This window comes from Nomascus leucogenys, chromosome 13, assembly GCF_006542625.1.
Source record: "Nomascus leucogenys isolate Asia chromosome 13, Asia_NLE_v1, whole genome shotgun sequence".
Taxonomy (NCBI): Eukaryota; Metazoa; Chordata; class Mammalia; order Primates; family Hylobatidae; genus Nomascus; species Nomascus leucogenys.
This window is the reverse complement of record NC_044393.1, coordinates 25,724,525-25,744,753: the sequence shown is the minus strand read 5'-3', so window position 1 is coordinate 25,744,753 and position 20,229 is coordinate 25,724,525. Positions and strand designations below refer to the sequence as shown.

Genomic DNA, 20,229 nt, shown 5'->3' with positions numbered 1-20,229 from the left:
GACTGAGCTTGTCCTTAGTCGCCAAGCACTCAGGGTCTAGAACTATGCTTTGACTCTTCTTTCAATTTATTCACTATTGAGTATATCTTGTGTCCCACTCTGGGATTGCTGTGATAATAATAATTACTATTAGTATTAATAATAATGAGGAAGATCAGCCCCCACCCTGTGCCCCTTGGAGGCTCATATCCTTCCAACCAGATTACTCAAAGGAGCCCTCTTATGAGACGTGAAGGTGGGAAGGAGACAGACAGTGTTTTTTAGCATAACAAAGCAGGAGAGACACCCTCTTAAGAGTTTATGCCATAATACAAAATTAATACAAAATGTACAAAACGTCTGATTGTCTTTTTTTTTTTTTTTTTTTTTTTTTCAGATGGAGTCTTGCTCTGTCACCCAGGCTGGAGTGCAGATCACAGTCCACTGCAACCTCTGCGTCCCAGGCTCAAGTGATCCCCCCACCTCAACCTCCCAAGCAGCTGGGACTACAGGTGTGGGCTACCATGCTGGCTAATTTTTGTATTTTTTGTAGAGACGGGGTTGCGCCATGTTGCCCAGGCTGTTCTCAAACTCCTGGACTCAAGCGATTTGCCCACCTCGGCTTCCCACCATGCTGGCCTGATTGTTTTTTCCATACTGTACCTCGAGGCTGGATCTCCAGGTGGGCCTGCTCCTCTCCTCCCCTTCACCCTCCAGCATCTACCACAAGCTATTCCTTCACCTGCAACCCCCACTCAGGATCAAAGAATGGCTGGCAGCATAGCCTGGAAGCCGGACACACAGAGGAAGGGGGACCTTGGTGGGTGAGGGAGGGAAAGGGCTAGAAAATCAGAGCTGAGGGGAGGGAGAGTACAAGGCCTCAGGTGACCACAGAGGGGACCTCATGTTAAACCCGAGCAAGACCTGTGCCTGAGGATGGAGTGTGGGGACAAGTGAGGAAACAAGTTCAGCAAGTTTAAGCAGCAAGCTCACAGTCACAGAGTGAGGAAGTGGCAGAGCTGGGATCTGGGCCCAGGTTTGTCAGGTTCCAAACCACGCCCTTAGCAGCCTTGTTGTGCTGCAGGGGCTCACATAAGGCAGGGACTGGCTGCTTCTCCTTGAAGGCCCTCACGGAGTGGAAGGCTCACAGAGGCAATGTAAGCCACAGATTCCTCTATCTTTGCACCTATCCAGTCCAAACCCAGAGGCCAGAGGGCCAAGAGCTCAGTTTCCAGTGCCCCTGGCATGTTTTCCTGGGGGCTCTGAGGCTCTCCGGCCAGCTAGTGATGAAGGTTGACTTATGATTATTTACTGAGCACCTTCTCTGTGCAAATCGATTCACACCTATTATCTCATTTCATCCTCAGGAACAACTGCCACGATGAGCACTGTTTCCTCATCTTTAAATGAGGAACCCCAATTTCAGAAAGGTGGAGGAACTTGGCCAGGCTCACAGAATAGGGTAGCATGGCTGGGACTATGAACCCAGGTCTGCCTGGCTGTAAACCCAATTCACTTTCTTCTGGAAAAAGTCGACAGCCTAAGGACGGAAGAGCAGGAAAATAGACAGATCCAGCCCTTGAACTGACCAACTCTTGATCCACCCTATCTGTGAATTTCTACTGAGAAGAATATATTTTCCCTATGATTTAAGCTGCATCAAATTAAAATAGCAGGAGGAGAATTTTGGGGGATGACAGGATTCTTCTATATCCTGATTGTGGTCCTGGTTACAACACATATCTATACATGTATCAAAATTCCTAGAACTAAAAGGAACTCCTCCACGAAGCAAGTATGGCAGAATGTTAAGGTTTTATAAACCCAGGTGGTCTATTCTTGTCTATAGGTTTGAAATATTTTATAATAATTTTAGGGAAAAGAAAAAAACAAAAAGCAGGAGAAGGAGGAAGAGGAAAAGGATATTTGGGGAAAAGTCTATTTAGATGGGATGGCTGGAGCTGCTGCAGCCATCTTGCAATCATGAAAGAAGCCAGCGTAAGAGCAAATCTGAGACACGGGGATGGGAGAGCAGAGAGATGGAAAGATGATCCTGCAGATGTCGGTCAGTTGCTGAATCAATCAGAATCTCAAACCTGTCCTCCTCCCTCTGGACTTCCTGTCTTCCATAATTGTTTATTGCTGAAGCAATGTGAGTTGATGGTTTCTGATACTTGGGTTGAAGACACTGTTACTGATACAGGATATGGGGTCAGATCTGAAGCAGTGGGGCAGCTCCATGGCCGGCAGCAGTGCTGACAAGGAGGCTGTGGAAAGTCACTGATGTGGCTCATCTAGATGTGGCTGGGCATGAGACACCAGGGAAGCCGGTGGGGTTTCTTGTTCAGAAACTTGCCAGCTGAGTTTTTTTTTTTTTTTTTGGTGGGGGGCAGTGGGGGGACAGGGTCTTGTTCTATTGCCCAGGCTTGAGTGCAATGGCGTGATCTTGACTCACTGCAACTTCTGCCTCCTGGGTTCAAGAGATTCTCATGCCTCGGCCTCCTGAGTAGCTGGGATTACAGGTGAACACCACCATGCCTGGCTAATTTTTGTGTTTTTAGTAGACAGGGTTTCACCATGTTGGCCTGGCTGGTCTTGAACTCCTGGCCTCAAGTGATCCACCTGCCTTGGCCTCCCAAAGTGCTGGGATTACAGGTGTGAGCCACCACCCCCAGCCATCAGCTGGTTTTAAGATTCTAATTTTATAGCAATGTAGGTCATTGTCATGCGATTTCATCTTAATGTTCCTTTCCTAGCTGACACCCTCACTGATACCACATCTACCTGGGCCTCGGGGAACTCAGGAACTTCGAGCAACTAAGAGCTGGAAGTGTTCAAAAATGTGCAAGATAATTTTTCAAAAATCTAATTTTTGTGACAAGTCATCAATCTATGTGTTCTGGCTGCTACTTAGAGCAACCTTCCTGGTACAGATGCAGACAGCTAAGTCTGGGGGCTCAAATCACTTGGAAAAAGGGAGAGCTGGGGTGAGGGCCTACAGTCATGAGTCCTCCTGGCACCTGCCTCAGGTAAGGGAAAATCTTCTCTCTATGAAAAGAGGAATGACCATGACAGTGATGTGATCGCTGCATCTCAGTTTCCTTGTCTCCAAAATGGGGCAGAGGTCAGGCACGGTGTGGCTCAGCCTTAATCCCAACACTTTGAGAGGCTGAGACAGGAGGATCACTTGAGCCCAGGAGTTCAAGACCAGCCTGGACAACATAGTAAGACCTCATCTCTACAATAATAATAATAATAATAATAATAATAACAATAATAATAATAATAATAAAACAAAATGGGGAAGAATCATCCCTCTCTCAGGGTTGTTTTATGGCTTGGAGATGATGCGTGTGAAGCACCTGGCACACAATGGATGCTTCACACACGGCCACTGCTTTCATTCTGAAGCAAGCCAGAAGAATTCTAGTTGCTGCAGATGGAAGCAGGAGGGGAGACTCTTTTAGAATCAAACGAAGAGAGGAAGAAAAAAACTTTTAAGAAAAAAAGAAGAAAACTTCAGAAGGTCTCACGTCCTCCGGGCTCAGCGGACTTCATTAGACTTTCATAAAATCCAAAGTTGGGGAGACAGGGCACCAGGGGGCTGATGAGGACCCAGCGGGAGAGAAGCCGGCTGCCCCCTCTGCAGCCCCGCCCCTCCTCTCATCACCATGGAGACAGAGCAGGCTGCCCAGTGGGGTTCCTGCCCACCCAAGGCCTGAGGCTGCTGCAGAGGGAGGGGCAGGGGCTGAGCAGACAGGGACCTGTCTGGAAAGCTGGGTTGGCGGTGAGGAGTGTCTACATCCCCCCAACTCCCAAGGCGCTGAGGGATTCGGGCTGGTGTGGGATGCATCTGGAGGGCTGTGTTTTGATCCTCGCTCTGCCAGCAGCTTGCTGAGTGACTGTGGGAAGAACCCTTCCCCTGATGAAGCCTCAAGTTCTACATCTGCCAAAGGAAGGAGTAAAAATGTACAAAAACAGAAGCTTGGATAAGAAAGCTGTGGGATGAGGAAGCAATGAAATAGTTAATGCTGGAGAAGAACATTTGCTACATATTGTTTCTGGAAAAAAGGGAACTTTACCAAACTGACCAGGTGATCCCATATTGGTTAACAAACAAACATGGACTCTCTACCTATGCTTACCAACAAAAGAGGGAGAAAAGAAATACTCTAAAATACACTTTGGCTTGTCTCTGGAAGAGGGAGTTACATGTAATTTGTATTCTCTTGTTTCTTTCTCAAATTTTGGCCAATAAACATGGGTTACTTTTGAAATCAGGATAACAATAATAGCTAGCATTTGGATATTTATTTTGCACGAGCACTGTGCTAAATGCTTTACGTGGTTTTAAGCTCATTTTATCTTCTCCACAATCCAGACAGGGAGCAGTACTATATATATCTCTTCTGCAGAAGAGAAAACTGAGATTCAGAGAGGTTAAAGGGCTTGCCTGAGGTCAGACCACTAGAGAATGACAGGGCTAAGATTTAAAACCACAGCCAAGATACTAGACTCTAAAATGTGAGCATTTAATCATTACCACTACTGCCTCTCAGGACAAGAAAACACTAAAGCATCTGTTTTCTTAAATGTTTTACTATCAAAAATACAAAAGAAAGCAAAAGTAGAAAGAAAAATATGAATCCTTATGTCTTATGTCCCTCACCTTCAAGGGAGTCTGTAGGTGGCGGCATTTGGGTGGGGGCACAGAGCGGGGGATGGGGTGCTTAGGGAGGGGAACCAATCTACACATACACATACACATATGCACGCCCGCGCACACACATGCATGCATATATGCACACGTGAGCCTCCCAGGCTGCACTTCTCCCTGCCTGTGGGGCCCTAACCACAATGGAAAACCACAGCTGACCTCCCTCTTTCCCACCCTCGCCAGGTTCCTTCCTCCTTTCCACATTCTACTGACTTGCATTTCCCCAGCCGACTCTTTTATAGCTCCCTGGTTCCACCTCAAGGCCTTGAGGTTTTGGCAGCTCTGGAGGATGAGAGAGGACGTGGCCAGGGGCCCTCACAACGCGCCGAGATGGGCGTCCCTGCTGGTGCTGGTCGCCATAGGCACCACCGTGACAGCGGCCGTCAACCCTGGCGTCGTGGTCAGGATCTCCCAGAAGGGCCTGGACTACGGTAATTGGATGCCTCCCTTCCCTCCTCTCCACCCCTGAGGAGCACTTACTGAGCATCTACTGTGTGCAGCCCTTTAGATCTAGCACCTGGCACACTCATAGCTCCTCAGGGCAGGTCCCCTTGCCCCCATTTTATATATGAAGAAGCTGAGGCAAAGCGAGTTGCCTAAGATTGCGGGGCTGGGATGGCAGAGCTGGGATTGGAGCACTGGTCTAGAGACTCCAAATCCAGTGCGCAGACCCCTGAGGGTCCTCATGGTCCCCTCCTTCCCTCTATGTAACCTCCACCTTGGACTTCTAAGCCCTTCTCTTCTTTCCAAAGCCAGTTCGCAGCCTCTCGATGCTGAGGAGGCTGAGCAGGGTCAGAGGGAGAGTGTGGGAGGACCTCCCCACCCCGTGCTCTCCCCAGTGCAGGGGCTGGCGGCCATACTGTGCACGGTGCTCCGCTGGGTGGCGCAAAGAGGGTTCCCCCAGACCACTCACCCAGGCCCAGGCAGAGGAGAGAAAGACCTGCTCTAACCTGTGCCAGGCATTGAGCTAGGAACTTTACGCACACAATCTCATTTACCCTCACTTCAGCCTTGTGTAAGACAAACTGCTGCTATCCACATTTACACGCGAGAAGTGGGCAGCCTGGATTTGAGCTCTGGTCTTGCCTGATGCCTCAGCGCGGGGTTGCTCGATGCTGCCTCCCGGTGGCAGAGGGATTACCTGCAGAGCAGTGGGTGACGCCCAGCCCCAGGGAAATCAGACCAAGGGGAGGGCAGAGCCTCACCAGTTTGGGTGCACTGGGGAAACAGACAGGACTCTGGGGACCTGGTATCCCACCCCTGAATTCCCACCCCAGCCCAGCAGGACGTCTCTGAATCCTAGAGCTGCAGACAGAAGGCCACAGAAGACAAAAGAGCTAGGATGAAGGAGTATGGCCCTGAAGCCTGTCGGAGCAGAGACTCAGTCAGGGTCTTCAAGTTCAGTGGTCTTCATGCTCCTCAGTTTCCCCTTCTACCCCGGCCCCTTGTGCCAATCAGAGTGAGTTTTCTGAAATGCAGCAAATCCGTTCATGTCCTCCCCTGGCTCACATTCTCCATGGCTCCCTACTGCCTTCAGAAGCTATCCTGACCCTTTGGCATGGCATTTGAGACCCTTCGAGGCCTGGCCCCTGTCAACTTACAGATCCTGGCCACTGCACATTTTTTTTTCCCTCCACACAGTGACCAGTTATGTGTCATTTACTTTTGAACCCCCAGAAAGCCTTCTCTAGGGCATGGGCTCTGCGACCAGAAGGCCTGGGTTCAAATTCTGCCCCTTGTCAGCTGTGTGGCCCCTAGCAAGTCACCTCAGCTTTCTGAGCCTCAGCTTCCTTATCTGTGAAATGGGGGTAGTGACAGGACCTACTTCCTAGGATTGTACAAATTCATACATATACAGAGCCTAGAACAGTGCTTGGCACAGAGTAAAGCTCGATACATTTCATTGATATTATTATTTCCTAACTGGCTCCGAGAAAACCCAAAGTCTGGGCTCCCTCATCTTACTACTTACTCCTTTTCAGGTAATGTGTCTGCCTTTTAATTGGTTCTTTGTTGCTGTTAGCCACATCATAACTGGTGGTAGAATTCCTGCCATGAGGACATTATTTATTCATCTAATAAATCTTTTTTTGTTTTGTTTTGAGACTGAGTCTCGCTCTGTGGCCCAGGCTGGAGTGCAATGGTGCCACCTCAGCTCACTGCAACCTCCGCCTCCGAGGTTCAAGCGATTCTCCTGCCTCAACCTCCCAAGTAGCTGGGATTACAGGCGTGCACCATCACACCCAGCTAATTTTTTGTATTTTTAGTAGAGACAGGGTTTCACCATGCTGGCCAGGCTGAACTCTCGAACTCTTGACCTGAAGTGATCCACCTGCCTTGGCTTTCCAAAGTGCTGGGATTACAGGCGTGAGCCACCGCACCCAGCCTCATCTAACAAATCTTAAGTGCCTTCAAAGTGTCAGGCACAATGGGAATGTAAGGGACACATTAGTAAATAAAACAGATTGCTGTTGACCTCAGGGGGCTTACATGTAATAGGGGAGAGACATTAGTCAGAGTCACGTGAATAAATGCATAATTACAAATGGTAACGGGGCTCCAAAGGAGCCGTCCACAGCATCATGAGAATAACACAGGGTGTTGCTCTGATCTACTGGGCCAGAGAGGGTTCCCAGAGGAAATGATGAATGAGCTGACTAGAAGCTGACCAGGTGAATATGTGAGGGAAGAATTTCTTAGGGAGCAAGAATAGCATGTGCAAAGGCCCTGGGGAGACAGTCCGAAACCCAGAGAGGTAGGAGATCTGTGGGGGTGTAGCATAGAGCAAATAACTAAGTATCCAACAAATACTAGTAGGAAGCATAACTGGGTGTTTCAGGGGTAATATTTTAGACCAGGGGTCAGCAAACTACAGCCCTCAGTTTTTGTATGGCTTATAAGACAAAAATGGTCTTAATATCTTTAAATGATGGGAAAAAATCAAAAGGGCCGGGCATGGTGGCTCATGCCTGTAACTCCAGCACTTTGGGAGGCTGAGGCGAGAGGATCACTTGAGCCCAGGAGTTCGAAACCAGCTGGGCAACATGGTGAAACCCCAGATCTCTGCAAAAATGTTAAAAAAAATTTTTTAAAAAGTTAGCCTGGTGTGGTGGCGAACACCTGTGATCCCAGCTGCTAGGGAGGTTGAGGTGGGAGAATCACCTGAGTCCAGCGGGTGAAGGTTGCAGTGAGCCGTGATCATGCCTCTGCACTCCAGCCTGGGTGACACAGCAAGACCCTGTCTCAAAACAAAAACAGAAGAAGAAAAATACTATCTCACAACATGTGAATATTATATGAAATTCTCATTTCAATGCTAACAAAGTGTTATTGGAATACAGGCACATACAAGAACATGATATTGTCTACAGCTGTTTTGTGCACTAATGGCGGAGCTGAGTATTTGTGACAGAGGCAATATGGTTTCCTATAAATGGTCAGTTTACTATTTGGCCTTTTCTAGGAAACCTTAGTTGATCCCTGTTTTTGACCCTTCCAGTGCCACTGTCCATGCTACGAACAGGGGCCCAGGGTCCAGAGCCTGCCCTGCCCCTCTGTTCCCTGCTCCGGGCCGTGCCTCTGACTGTCACCCCTGCCTTCTCCCTTCAGCCAGCCAGCAGGGGACGGCCACGCTGCAGAAGGAGCTGAAGAGGATCAAGATTCCTGACTACTCAGGAAGCTTTAAGATCAAGCATCTTGGGAAGGGGCGTTATAGCTTCTACAGGTGAGGCCTGTGAGAGCTCAATCCTCGATTTGCAGGACTTGTAGTGTTCTGGGGCCACCAAGAGCTAGAATGCAGAGCCACAAACTCCTCACCTCACAGAGTTTCATATCCCAAGGCCTGCGTTTACATCATCCCAAGGGAAGGCAACCTCCCAGCTGAGCGTGGAGGAAGCCACAAAAACCACGACTCCCAGGAAATGTGTCATGAACCCCCAAACTGTGCCATATGTCAATTAGAATGTGCAAGGTTTCAAGGTCAGAAAATCTTTTCCAAAATGGCTAAGGCAGAATGCATTGGCTCACGTGACTGAAAAGTCTCTGGAAGAGTCTGGCTTCAGGTTCAGCTTGAGGCAGGCTTACATGTCACTGGGCCCTGTTTCTCTCTTGCCACCTCTCAGCATCACTTCCTTGGACAGGCCTAATTCACAGGCAGTGTGTCCTCTCCAGAGGCAAGACAGCCACCGGTAAGTCTCGCTAGATCTCCTGCTCAGCACTCTGAACAGAGAGCCCTAAGACTCACTCTGACTGGCCCACCTTAGATTATGTACACAGCCCTGAGCCAATCATTGTGGCCAGGGAATGAAATACACTACTTGGCCGAGCCTAAGTTGCAAGCTCCACCCCCTGAAGATGGATGTGAGGTCGACTTTCTTTGGAGTGGCATGGAACGGATGTGGGGAGGGGCTCCCCCTAAATAATCTGGTAGTTCTGTTATCACAAGAAGGGGGCTGTGCACTGGGCAGAAAACCCATAAAAGTCCTCTGCAGAGTTTTATACACCCATTCATTCACAGATATTTTGAGCACCCACTGTATGTCTGACACAGCAGTATCTGGGGCTGCAATAGTGAAACAAGACAGAGCTATACAGCGCTCTCCTGTACAGAGCTTCCAGTTAACGGGTCTTCTATTTTATCTTCATTGATTGTCACACACCCTGCAAAATAGAGATCATTGTGCCCATTTTACAGATGAGGAAACTGAGGCTCAGGGTAATTATGTCCAGGGTAACCCAAGAGTATATTAAAGAGCAGGATTTAAATGCAAGTTTTTTCTGACTTCAAAACCTAAGCCACTCCAGTTGCCTACATATTTGCCAAGGCTGCTTTCTTAGCTTTGGGCTCCTCCTGGAATGGATGGAGTGAAGGACCAGGTGGTGGGGGATGAGTCTGCATTAACCGTTAACGAAGTCCTCATGTGGGCACCTGGGAGTATATGAAATTATATGAAATTCACATTTCTCCTTTGCAGCATGGACATCGGTGAATTCCAGCTTCCCAGTTCCCAGATAAGCATGGTGCCCAATGTGGGCCTTAAGTTCTCCATCAGCAATGCCAGGATCAAGATCAGCGGGAAATGGAAGGCACGAAAAAGATTCTTGTGCGTTTCCATGCTTGCAGTTTGTTGGGTGCGCTCTTGGTAATATTTGGACGGGATTGGAGAGTCAGCGTCTCTGGAATGCCCAATTTTTGCCTTGCCTGTCACCACCTATCACCACAGTGTTCTTCAGGAAATTCTTCACGTGAGAAGATTCAACATAACCCTTGATTAATGGCTGAGCATTTATCCACATCTCAGTACAGGATACTGGCAAGGCTGAGTTGGTGCATGTGGCTTAGGGTAGAAAGCTAAGTGGAACCTTTAATTTATTCTGTTTATCAGTTAGCTATTGCTGTGTAACAAACCATCCCAAACTCTGTGGCTTAAAACAACAATCAGCTGTCATCACTTATGTATCTGTGTGTCGGCTGGGGCTCAGCTGATCTGGGTTGGGCTTAGCAGAGGAGGCCTGGCTCCACCTGTGTCTCCTGCTCCTTGGACCAGTGGGTTATGCAGAGCATATTCTTGGTGATAGCAGAGGTGCAAAAAGGGAAAGCAGGAACACGCAGGTCCTCTTAAGGCCCAGCCTCAGAATTTATATACCACTGGCCAAATCATTTCATGTGGCCAAGCCCAAAGTCAAGGGCAAGCAAAGGCACCCTCCTCAACCCTGCCATGATAGGCAATGGTGAGGGTATGAATGCAGGGGAGGGTGAAAAATAGAGGTAAATAACCCAAACTACAACTCCAAATCTAAGTCCTGGGCTCTCCCCACAGCTACCCTGCACATTAACAATAGTGGTTCAGACTGACCGTCGCTTTAGGAAGGTCTCCTTTCTGGGGAATCTAGGGAGGAAAATGGAGGAGAAACTGCCCTGGCGGATGAAAGGGGCCTGAGTCTCCCTACCCTTGCAAGAACTGCTGGATGTGTCTCCTCCCCACAATAAGAATCACTTAACTCTCTCTCTGGGCTGTTTTGCATCTGTCTTCTCCCTTATTGATCACACACAAAAACAAAAGAATGTCCACTGTCTTACCCAAAACCCATTTCATCCCTGAAGGAGGAGTTATTAACCTCATTACTGAATTAATGGGGGCATTAATGAATGAAAGTCATTGGCCCCAAACACCCAGCTTTTTAGTAGCAAAGCTGAGACACACACTCTGGTGTCCGACTGCTGATCCAGGGTCTGAGGGAGGAAATGGAAGCTCAAAGAGGTAAGAAACATGCCCAAGGCCACACAGCTAGGGCGGCCGCTGAAGCAGTGGTTAAGAGCAGGTTTCTGCCAGGCAAACATAAGTTCCGAGTTCAGATTGGATTCCTGACTCTCCCACCCAGCTGCTGTGTGATCTTGGGCAAGCTGCCTCTTCTCTCTGAACTATACATCCTCACCTGGAGTGCGGATAATAACAAAACCTGTCTTCCAGCACTAGGGTAAAGTTTGAATGGCAGTGGGAAGAAAGGATTTGTCCCACGTTCCTCTTTGTTTTTCTTCAGAAAAACGAGCGGCAATTTTGACCTGAACATAGAAGGCATGTCCATTTCGGCTGATCTGAAGCTAGGCAGTAACCCCACGTCAGGCAAGCCCACCGTCACCTGCTCCAGCTGCAGCAGCCACATCAACAGTGTCCATGTGCACATCTCAAACAGCAGAGTGGGGTATGGACTCTCGGGACTGTGGCTGGGAGGAGGGACCTAAAGAAGAACTCTCCCAATCATCCCTGTATTCTGAAAACACATCCAGAATGCCACCTGCATGCCAGGCCTTGCTCAGAGGCCTCAGGCATGGTACGGGAGCCAGGGGCCCACAGATGAAGCAGACACTCTCTCTTTCTCAAGGCGTCATTTGTTCATTCCATATTCATCCAGCAGACTTTACTGAGCACTTACTATGTCCCAGGCTCATACTAAGCACTTTACATATGCACTAAATTATATCCTCATCACAAATCTGTAGGCATTCATCTATCCATCCATTCAACAAATATCTAGTGAGAATCAGCTCTGCACCAGGCTTGTGCAACATGGTCAGGAAACAGGAGTGACCAATGAAAACTTAGTAAGAGCTAATATTGATCAGAGGCTGACTGTGCCCAGCACTGATTTGATCACACTCATTATCTCATTCAAGCTACACCATGACTCTGTGAGGTCGGTCTATTATTACCCCATTTTCTGTGAAGAAAACCAAGGCATGGAGATATAGGCAATAACTTAAGTTGCCACAGCTAATGAGTGTTCAAGTCCAGGTCTATTTCACCCCAGACTCAGCCACACAGTCCTGTTCTCTTAAAGTTTTCAGCCCAGTGGGGAAGATAATCATTAACCAAAGCATTGCATGAATGAATGGCCCACACAGAATTACAAAAGGAGATAAGAATTAAGAAAACGAGGTACAAACTTCTATGAACGCAGAGAACCGGAGGCTCTGACCCCATCTGGGGGCAGGCCAATTCTTCCTTGGTGAAATGACATTTGAAGTGAGATGAAAGGATAAGTAGGCATTAGGGAGGTGTTGGGGATCGGGGTGTTTAAAGCAGAGGGAACAGCATGTGCAAAGGCACAGTGGTGGGAGGACGCACAGGAGAGAGGACATGGCAGGCCAGTGTGGCTAGTGTGCAGCAAGGGAGGGGACTGGTGAGGAATGACACTGGGGCAGGGGCCCAGCCATGCAGGGATTCAGGAAATAGCCTCATGAACACGTCACTAAATCAGGGAGAAGTGTCTGATGGGGTGTGTGCAGTTAGAGCTCAGGGGAGAGGGTGCCAAGGCCTGTTTCTAGGAGGGAAGAAAGCTTTTGAGATGAGGCAGCCTCCTGAATCCAGCCGAGGGACAACAAAAAGCCTCATCTATGTCCCTACTTGTCCATCTCTATCTAGGTGGCTGATCCGACTCTTCCGCAAAAAAATTGAGTCTGCGCTTCGAAACAAGATGAACAGCCAGGTAGGAGGGGCTCGGAGCCCCATCAGCGAACACAGGGGAAGGGCTCTTAGTAGCCACACACCTCCCCCTTCTACGGACACTCTGCTGTCACTCCAGACCCCTTGGTAGTCCTTATAGCCTTTTGAAACCACAACCCCAGCTCTAAAAGCCAGTCATGGATGTTTTGCTGAAGAGTCCACCAAGAGACCAAGAGACAATCACTTCCCACACTCCCAGCAAACTTTCCCTCATGCCTGCTTGGGCCACCTCTGCTTTTCCCCAGCCTTCCTTCCTGCTGAGAAAATGCCATTTTCTTTCTGCCTCCCTCTCTTCCCATAGTCCTGCTAGCCTCCCTCCACCCCACCCACCCCAAGTTCCTTCCTTGATGCTCCCCATTCAGAACAAATGCCATTGATGAAGCTGCAGTTCTGGGCTCTGGTCAAACCCCAGTCGTAGCCCATTCCCTGAGGCTGGAACTAGTACAAGAGACAGGTATCAGCCAGCACTCCCCGAACCGTGCCCATAGCCTAAACCTGCAACCCAGATACTCCAGCTAAGGGACAAGGCCATTCATTTGGCTGGTTTTCCATTAACAAATGATCCGTTTTTAAGAATCATCTGAGCCTGTCTCAAAAAGCAATGAGTTTTGGCTCTCTCCAGAGGGCAATGGAAGCCACTGAAGGTTTTAGGCAAGTGGGTGACCTGGCCAGATCTGTGCTTTACGACAATTTCCCTGTCCGCTGTGGGAATGACTGGAGGGGCCAAGAGTAGGTGCAAGGAGACCACTGAGGAGGCTCGTGCGGTCTTCTAGGTGGAAGACGCTGGCTTCCTTGTTAAAGACACTGAACATACAGATAGGAGGGCATCAATCAAGTGAGATCATCTATCTGAAGATACTGTGTCAAAAGCTTAAAAAGCAAGAAATCAATACATGTTTGTCAAAATGCATAACACAGTGGACTGTAGAATGGGTTTTGGAGTCATATGGCAAGAGTGGAGCCAGTGGCTCGGTTGGGATTAGATGGGACAGTTCCAATGAGCAGGACAATCCCCAGCCAAAGTCTCAGGGTAGGGTCTCAGGGTAAGTTTTGGCTCTGGCTCCAGGGCTTAACTTGCTGTGTAACCTTGAGGAAATTACTTGACCTTCTTGAAACTCAATTTTACCATCTGTAAAATGGGGAAATTAGGCTGGGCATGGTGGCTCATGCCTGTAATCCCAGCACTTTGGGAGGCCGAGGCAGGTGGATCACCTGAGGTTAGAAGTTCAAGACCAGCCTGACCAAATGGAGAAATCCTGTCTCTAATAAAAATACAAAATTAGCTGGGCATAGTGGTGCATGCCTGTAATCCCAGCTACTAGGGAGGCTGAGGCAGGAGAGTTGCTTGAACTCGGGAGGTGGAGGTTGCGGTGAGCCAAGATCACGCCATTGCACTCCAGCCTGGGCAACAAGAGTGAAACTCTGTCTCAAAATAAAAAAAAAAAAGGGTTGGGGGACATTAATACCTTCTTCACCAAGGCACTGTAAGGATTCATGAGATAATCCAGAAAATGTGCTCACTCACTAGGCTAGCTCACCCACAGTTCAGCTATCTGTATAATAAAGTAACTGTCTGAGAGGAGTGTTGAGATATATTTAACATTTGGAACAATTACAACAATTATTTCTTAGTACCATCTAAAAGTGGCCCCTCTGTAGCAGCCAAGCTAATAAGTAGCAATGCTGCTGCTGCTGTTGATGATGATGATGATGGTGAGGTTGATGATGGTAATGGTAATGGTGGGGATGATGATGATGATGGTGACAGTGGGGATGATGATGATGATGGTGATGGTGAGGATGATAATGGTGATGGTGATGATGGTGATGGTGAGGTTGGTGATGGTAATGGTAATGGTGTGATGATCGTGATGGTGAGGATGATAATGATGATGGCGATGATGGTGATGATGGTGATGGTGAGGTTGATGATGGTGACAGTGAGGTTGATGGTGATTATGAGGTAGATGATGGTGATAGTAATGGTGATGATGAGGATGGTGATGATGATGATGATGGTGAGGTTGATGATGGTGATGGTGATGGGATGATGATGGTGGTGATGGTGATGGTGGGGATGATGATGATGGTGGTGGTGAGATTGATGATGGTGATGGTAGGGATGATGATAATGATGATGGTGATGGTGATGGTGATATTGATGGTGGGGATGATGATGGTGGTGATGGTAATGGTGGGGATGATGATGATGATGGTGGTGATGGTGAGATTGATGATGGTGATGGTGGGGATGATGATAATGGTGATGGTAATGGTGGAGATGATGATGATCATGATGGTGAATGGTGATGGTGAGACTGTTGATGGTGACGATGATGGTGGTAAATATACGCCCATTTAATAGGCATTTTCTTCCTCCAAGGCAGGAGCTCATCCTGGGCAGTTTCAATGGTGATAGTGAGGTTGATGGTTGTGGTGATAGTGGGGATGGTGATGATGTTGGCCCATATAATATACTGAGTGTTTACAGTGATCTGACACTATGCTAAGAACTCTTTCCATGGATACCAGCATTTAATCCACACATTCTGGCATTTAATCCCCTGTAAGGGAGATTCCATGATTATCCCTATTTTACAGGTGAGTAAACTGAGATACAGAAAGCAGAAGTAATAGTGCTTGAATTCAAATCCAGGCTACCCTGCCTCAGAGATGAGCCTCGCTCTTAATCATAAGATCCAATTTAGAAGCAAGTACTGGCCTGAATGAAGGAATGAGAGGTCATGATGCCAGGAGGGGCTGGAAATGGTGAGGAGTGAGCAGGGAGTCTGCCCCCAGGGAATACAGCATGTAGGGCCTGTGTCTGAGGGAAGGAAGAGCCTGCGTCAGTACAAAGTGTGCATGAAGGGAAGAGCGGGGAGGGATCTGGGCTCCCTCCAGGATTTGCTGCGATCTGGAGCCATCTGTTGGCCCTGATGGGGGAGCAACACTGGTGTCGATGCCTGAGGGGCAGCTCAGGAGTCCAGCAGGGCCCCAGCTGCCAGCTGAGCTGTCCTCTGTTCCTGGGTCATTTGGAAAAGAGGCGCAGGTTCCTTGGAGAATGCCAGTCCAGGTCCTCTTAGGACTTCAAGAGCCTTACGTGGTAGAAACACTCTTCAGGGAAACCAAATTTTCTCCTTCCCTCCTTCTCACTGCTGTCTTCCCTCCTTCCGTCCTTCCTTCCTTCCTTCTTTCCTTCCTTCCTTCCTTCCTTCCTTCTTTCCTTCCTTCCTTCCTCCCTTTCCTTCTTCCCTCTTTCCTTCCTTCCTTTCCTTCTTCCCTCTTTCCTTCCTTCCTTTCCTTCTTCCCACTCTTCTTCCTTTCTTTTCTTTTCTTTTCTTTTTTTTGGTGATGAAGTCTCACTCTGTTTCCCAGGCTGGAGTACAGTAGCACAGTCTCAGCTCACTGCAACCTCCGCCTCCTGGGTTCAAGAGGTTCTCCTGCCTCAGCCTCCCGAATAGCTGGGATTACAGGCATCTGCCACCATGCCTGGCTAATATTTGTATATTTTGATAGAGACAGGATCTCACCATGTTGGCCAGTCTGGTTTCGAACTCCTGACCTCAAGTGATCTGCCCACCTCAGCCTCTCAAAATACTGGGATTACAGGCGTGAGCCACTGCACCCAGCTCTTCCTTTCTTTCTTTCTTTCCTTTCTTTTCTTTCTTTCCTTTCTTTTCTTTCTTTCCTTTCTTCCTTCCCTCCCTTTCTCCTTTTCTCCCTTTCTTCCTTCTTTCTCTTCCCCTCTTCCCTCCTTCCCCTTTTCTTCCCTCCATACCCCAGGAAAAATAACTTGATTGGCAGTGTAGAAGGAGGGGTAGGGGAGGATAGAGGTGACCTCTAGGCAGATGGTGCAGCAAACCCTAAGGAGGAGTAAGAACCTGAGGAGTTTGGTTTGGGATGTGCCAGACTTGGGGACCAGTAGGACACCCAGGGACAGTTGTCCATGGGGCAGCTGGGTCCCCAGGCTGAAGTTCAGAGGAGAAACCTGGGCTGCAAAGTAAGGCCTGGGTACTGGCCATGTGTTGGGAGCAGTGGAGGTGACTCCCCCTGGGATCCCAAAGCAGATGCTGAGTCAGGGTTTGGGTGCAAGTCATTTATTGGGAGGGGTTCCCAGGCAGCACAGTGAGGAGGTCGGGAGGCAGGGAAGGGCCCTTACTGAGTGGGTTGCTGCTATGGGCAACTGGGATTCAGTCCTGCTGGCAATTCTCAGAGGAATGGTGGGGAGCACACCTCAGAATTGTCCCAGAAGCAGGAAGAAGGCTGGGGTATTTTTCTGCCACCTCCTACCCTTCTTTCATTGAAAGCTGTTCTTAGGGTCCTAACTGCTTGGCACTTCTGAGCACAGTCCAGAGAGTGTGGGTGTGGCGCTGCAGCATCTGCCACAGGGGCCGTGGGGATGCCTGAAATGGCTCAAGAAGAGGGCCTAAGTGGAAGGGACAGGGAGCCAGGAAGGAAGCCCAGAGAAGCTCCCACATCTTCAGTGAAGGAGGAAGAGCTTGCAAAGAAGTCTGGGGAAAAGCCTGCAGGGGATAGGAAGAAAGCAGAAGGCCTTGGTCACAGGACTCTAGAAGGAGTGTTTCTAGAAGGGAATGGACAACCACACCAGGAGCTACCCAGTAGTCAAGAAAGGCAAGGACTGAAGAGACTGCTGGATTACTGAGGGGAAGGTCATTCAAGAGCAACATCAGGAGAGGGAGGGAAGGAGCTTGTCTGACCACCAGCCCCAGCCCCAATCTCTTAGTGAGAGGAAGGCTGTGGTTTAAATCCTATATTCCAGCTATCTATTGCTTGAAAACAAACAACTCAAAATTTGGTGTCATAAAACAACCACCATTGTTAACGTTCATGGATTCTGTGTATCAGGAAATGGGCATGACAGGGATGGCTGAGCTCTCTGCTCCATGAGGTCTGGGGCCTCACCTCAGAAGACTCAAAAGTTCCATGTTAGAATTACCTGGAGGGTTCCTCTCTCCCATCTCTGGTACCTGGGCTAGGAAGACTTGAAGGCTCAGCTCTGCTGGGACTATTGACCCAAGCCACTTCCATGGTCCCTCCACAAGGCTTAGGCTTCTCACAGCATTCAGTGGGTTCTGCACAGCCTTTTATGACCTCACCTCTGAAGTTACACAAAGGTCAGGTGTATTGTTGTGTTCTGTTGCTTAGAAGCAAGTCACCAGGCCGAGATTCTAGTGGCAAGTTCACAGACTCCATCTCTTGGTGGGGGTGTGGCAAGGCCACATTACATAAGAGCAAATGGAATGGAAAATGTAATTTGCCATGTTCCATTTTACAGATGAAGAAACAGAGGTCTAGATAAATGGAACAACTTCCTCAGTGTCAAAGTCAGTGTGTGACCCAACACAGATCTTCTCAGGCTAGTGTTTGTTCCATTGTGAGTCATGGGCTAGGGGACAGGGGGATTGGGGTGGGGTGGCAAAGGCAGGTAGGGAATGGCTTCTCTGGCCATACATACCAAACGTGAGGGTGCCCACCCAGACTTAAGCAGAAAGCCTGCCCATGCTCCCAGAAGCCCAGATAAGGGAGGGCTGGTCATTGACTACTTCGTATTCGTTTACTACCTCATTCCACAAAGGATCTGAGACAGCAAAATCAAACAGAAACAAAAGAAAAAACAAAACAACAACAACAACAAAAACCACCTTATAAAACAGAAAACATAAACACCCATCAGGAACGTTCCACACACCAGGGCAGGAAATAGAATGCAGTTATGTAGGCCATACAGTTATATACAGTTATTATTTCTAAGCTACATGTTCAACTCTGAGCTTCGTGCTGGCCAAAAAGAAAAGGGAAACTTGATTGGCTACATAATTTTCAAGAAAACGTTCAAGGAAAGCAAGGCCTATCTGGCCCGTTATTGCCAAGGGACATTTTTCACTATGGGAAGACCTTACTGCTTACTTGTTTGGTTCTCCCCAGGTCTGCGAGAGAGTGACCAATTCTGTATCCTCCGAGCTGCAACCTTATTTCCAGACTCTGCCAGGTGAGGGCTGGATGAGGATCAAGGATAGAAAGGAACAGAAAGGGGAGGGGATGAGGACATCAGGGTGGATGTGATGGGGCCAGCAAGTTTCCCAGACAGCCCTGGGCCTGGGTGGGAATTAGCAGAGTAGTAGATTATTTTCATGCAGCAGCTAGCATTGGATCAAGTCCTTGTGCTAGGTCCAGAAGTGAGGAGGACAAACAGCCCATACTGCCTCATTCCCTCAGCTCTGCAAGAACCAAACAGCCAAATACCCCCAGTTCTCTGAGGCCAGAGACACATGACTGGCCTGAGATCTGATATTGGTCACTTCTTTTTGGATCTCAGTTTCCATGTCTTTAAAATGGGGACAATAATCTTCATCCCCAAGTACTTGGCAAGCTGCAAAGAACTGTGGCAGGCACTCAGGAAATTGTCCCCTCTCAGCCTCCCAACACTCCCCTGAGAGAGGCATTGTTCTCCCCGTTTTACACAGGAGTAACCTGGCCGGGCTCAAGCCTGTAATCCCAGCACTTTGGGAGGCCAAAGCAGGAGGACCACCTGAGGTCAGGGGTTCAAGACCAGCTTGGCCAACATGGAGAAACCCTGTCCCTACTAAAAATACAAAAATTAGCCAAGTGTCATGGCAGTTGCCTGTAATCCCAGCTACTTAGGAGGCTGAGGCAGGAGAATCGCTTGAACCCAGGAGGCAGAGGTTGCAGTGAGCCGAGATCATGCCACTGTACTCCAGCCTGGGTGACAGAGCAAGACTCTGTCTCAAAACAAAAACAAAAACAAAAACAAACAAACAAACAAAAAACATGAGGAACCTGAGGCTCAGAGAGTAGGTGAGACTTGTCCAGAGTCATGAAGCCATCAAGAGACAGAAGCAAGATACAAATCTGGAGCTAAGGTTTCCTTCACTCCAGAGACTGGGCTTTCAGCTGCTCTCAGGACTACATCACTGTGAAGCCTGGCATGGCTGGCACATAGTATATGCCCATTTAAGAAGCATTTTCTTCCTCCAGAACAGGAGCCCATCCTAGGCAGCTTCAATGCAGCTGCAGTGCCCGGGGTTTGGCCTCAAGAAGCGGGAAAAAGATTTTGGTCTGAATCCCAGCTTCATCACTCACCAACCATTGGACAACTTGGATTTCTGAGCCTTGGTTTCTTCCCTGCTAACTGAGAAAAGGGATATTTCTTTAATTCTCATTGATTACTACTGGGAAACAGAGAAACTCTTCAGACTTGAGCCAGCCAGGGCTCAGCCTGGGCTATTATCAATGATCCTAACAATGATCCTTTCTGGCTTCTGAGCCTCTGCATGGACAGGGCATTGGGCACCCACCGTCTCTCAAAACCCTCCCAGCATCTGTGAGGTCACTAGGATTCTCTCCATTCTACAAATTACAAAAAGTGGCTCAGAGAAGTGCAAGGACTTGTCCAAGGTCATCCAGAGTTTGGTTCAAGCCTAGGTCTCTCTGTGCCCTTGACCCTGTGTCTTAGAGACTGATCTCAAGGCTGTTGGAAGAAGAGAGTAA

At 48.6% G+C, this 20,229-nt stretch overlaps 1 protein-coding gene across 1 annotated transcript in view; it reads left to right on the top strand.

The window, feature by feature from the left end:
• Nucleotides 1-4,935: 4,935 nt before the first annotated feature.
• Nucleotides 4,936-20,229, top strand: part of BPI (bactericidal permeability increasing protein) — a 33,147-nt gene continuing 17,853 nt past the window's right edge. Inside the window, exons 1-6 of the mRNA XM_030825798.1 lie at nt 4,936-5,127; nt 8,306-8,420; nt 9,670-9,798; nt 11,237-11,398; nt 12,619-12,682; nt 18,646-18,709. Coding sequence (XP_030681658.1) covers nt 4,986-5,127; nt 8,306-8,420; nt 9,670-9,798; nt 11,237-11,398; nt 12,619-12,682; nt 18,646-18,709 — 676 coding nt within the window. The 5' untranslated portion in view covers nt 4,936-4,985. The remainder of the gene's footprint in view (nt 5,128-8,305; nt 8,421-9,669; nt 9,799-11,236; nt 11,399-12,618; nt 12,683-18,645; nt 18,710-20,229) is intronic.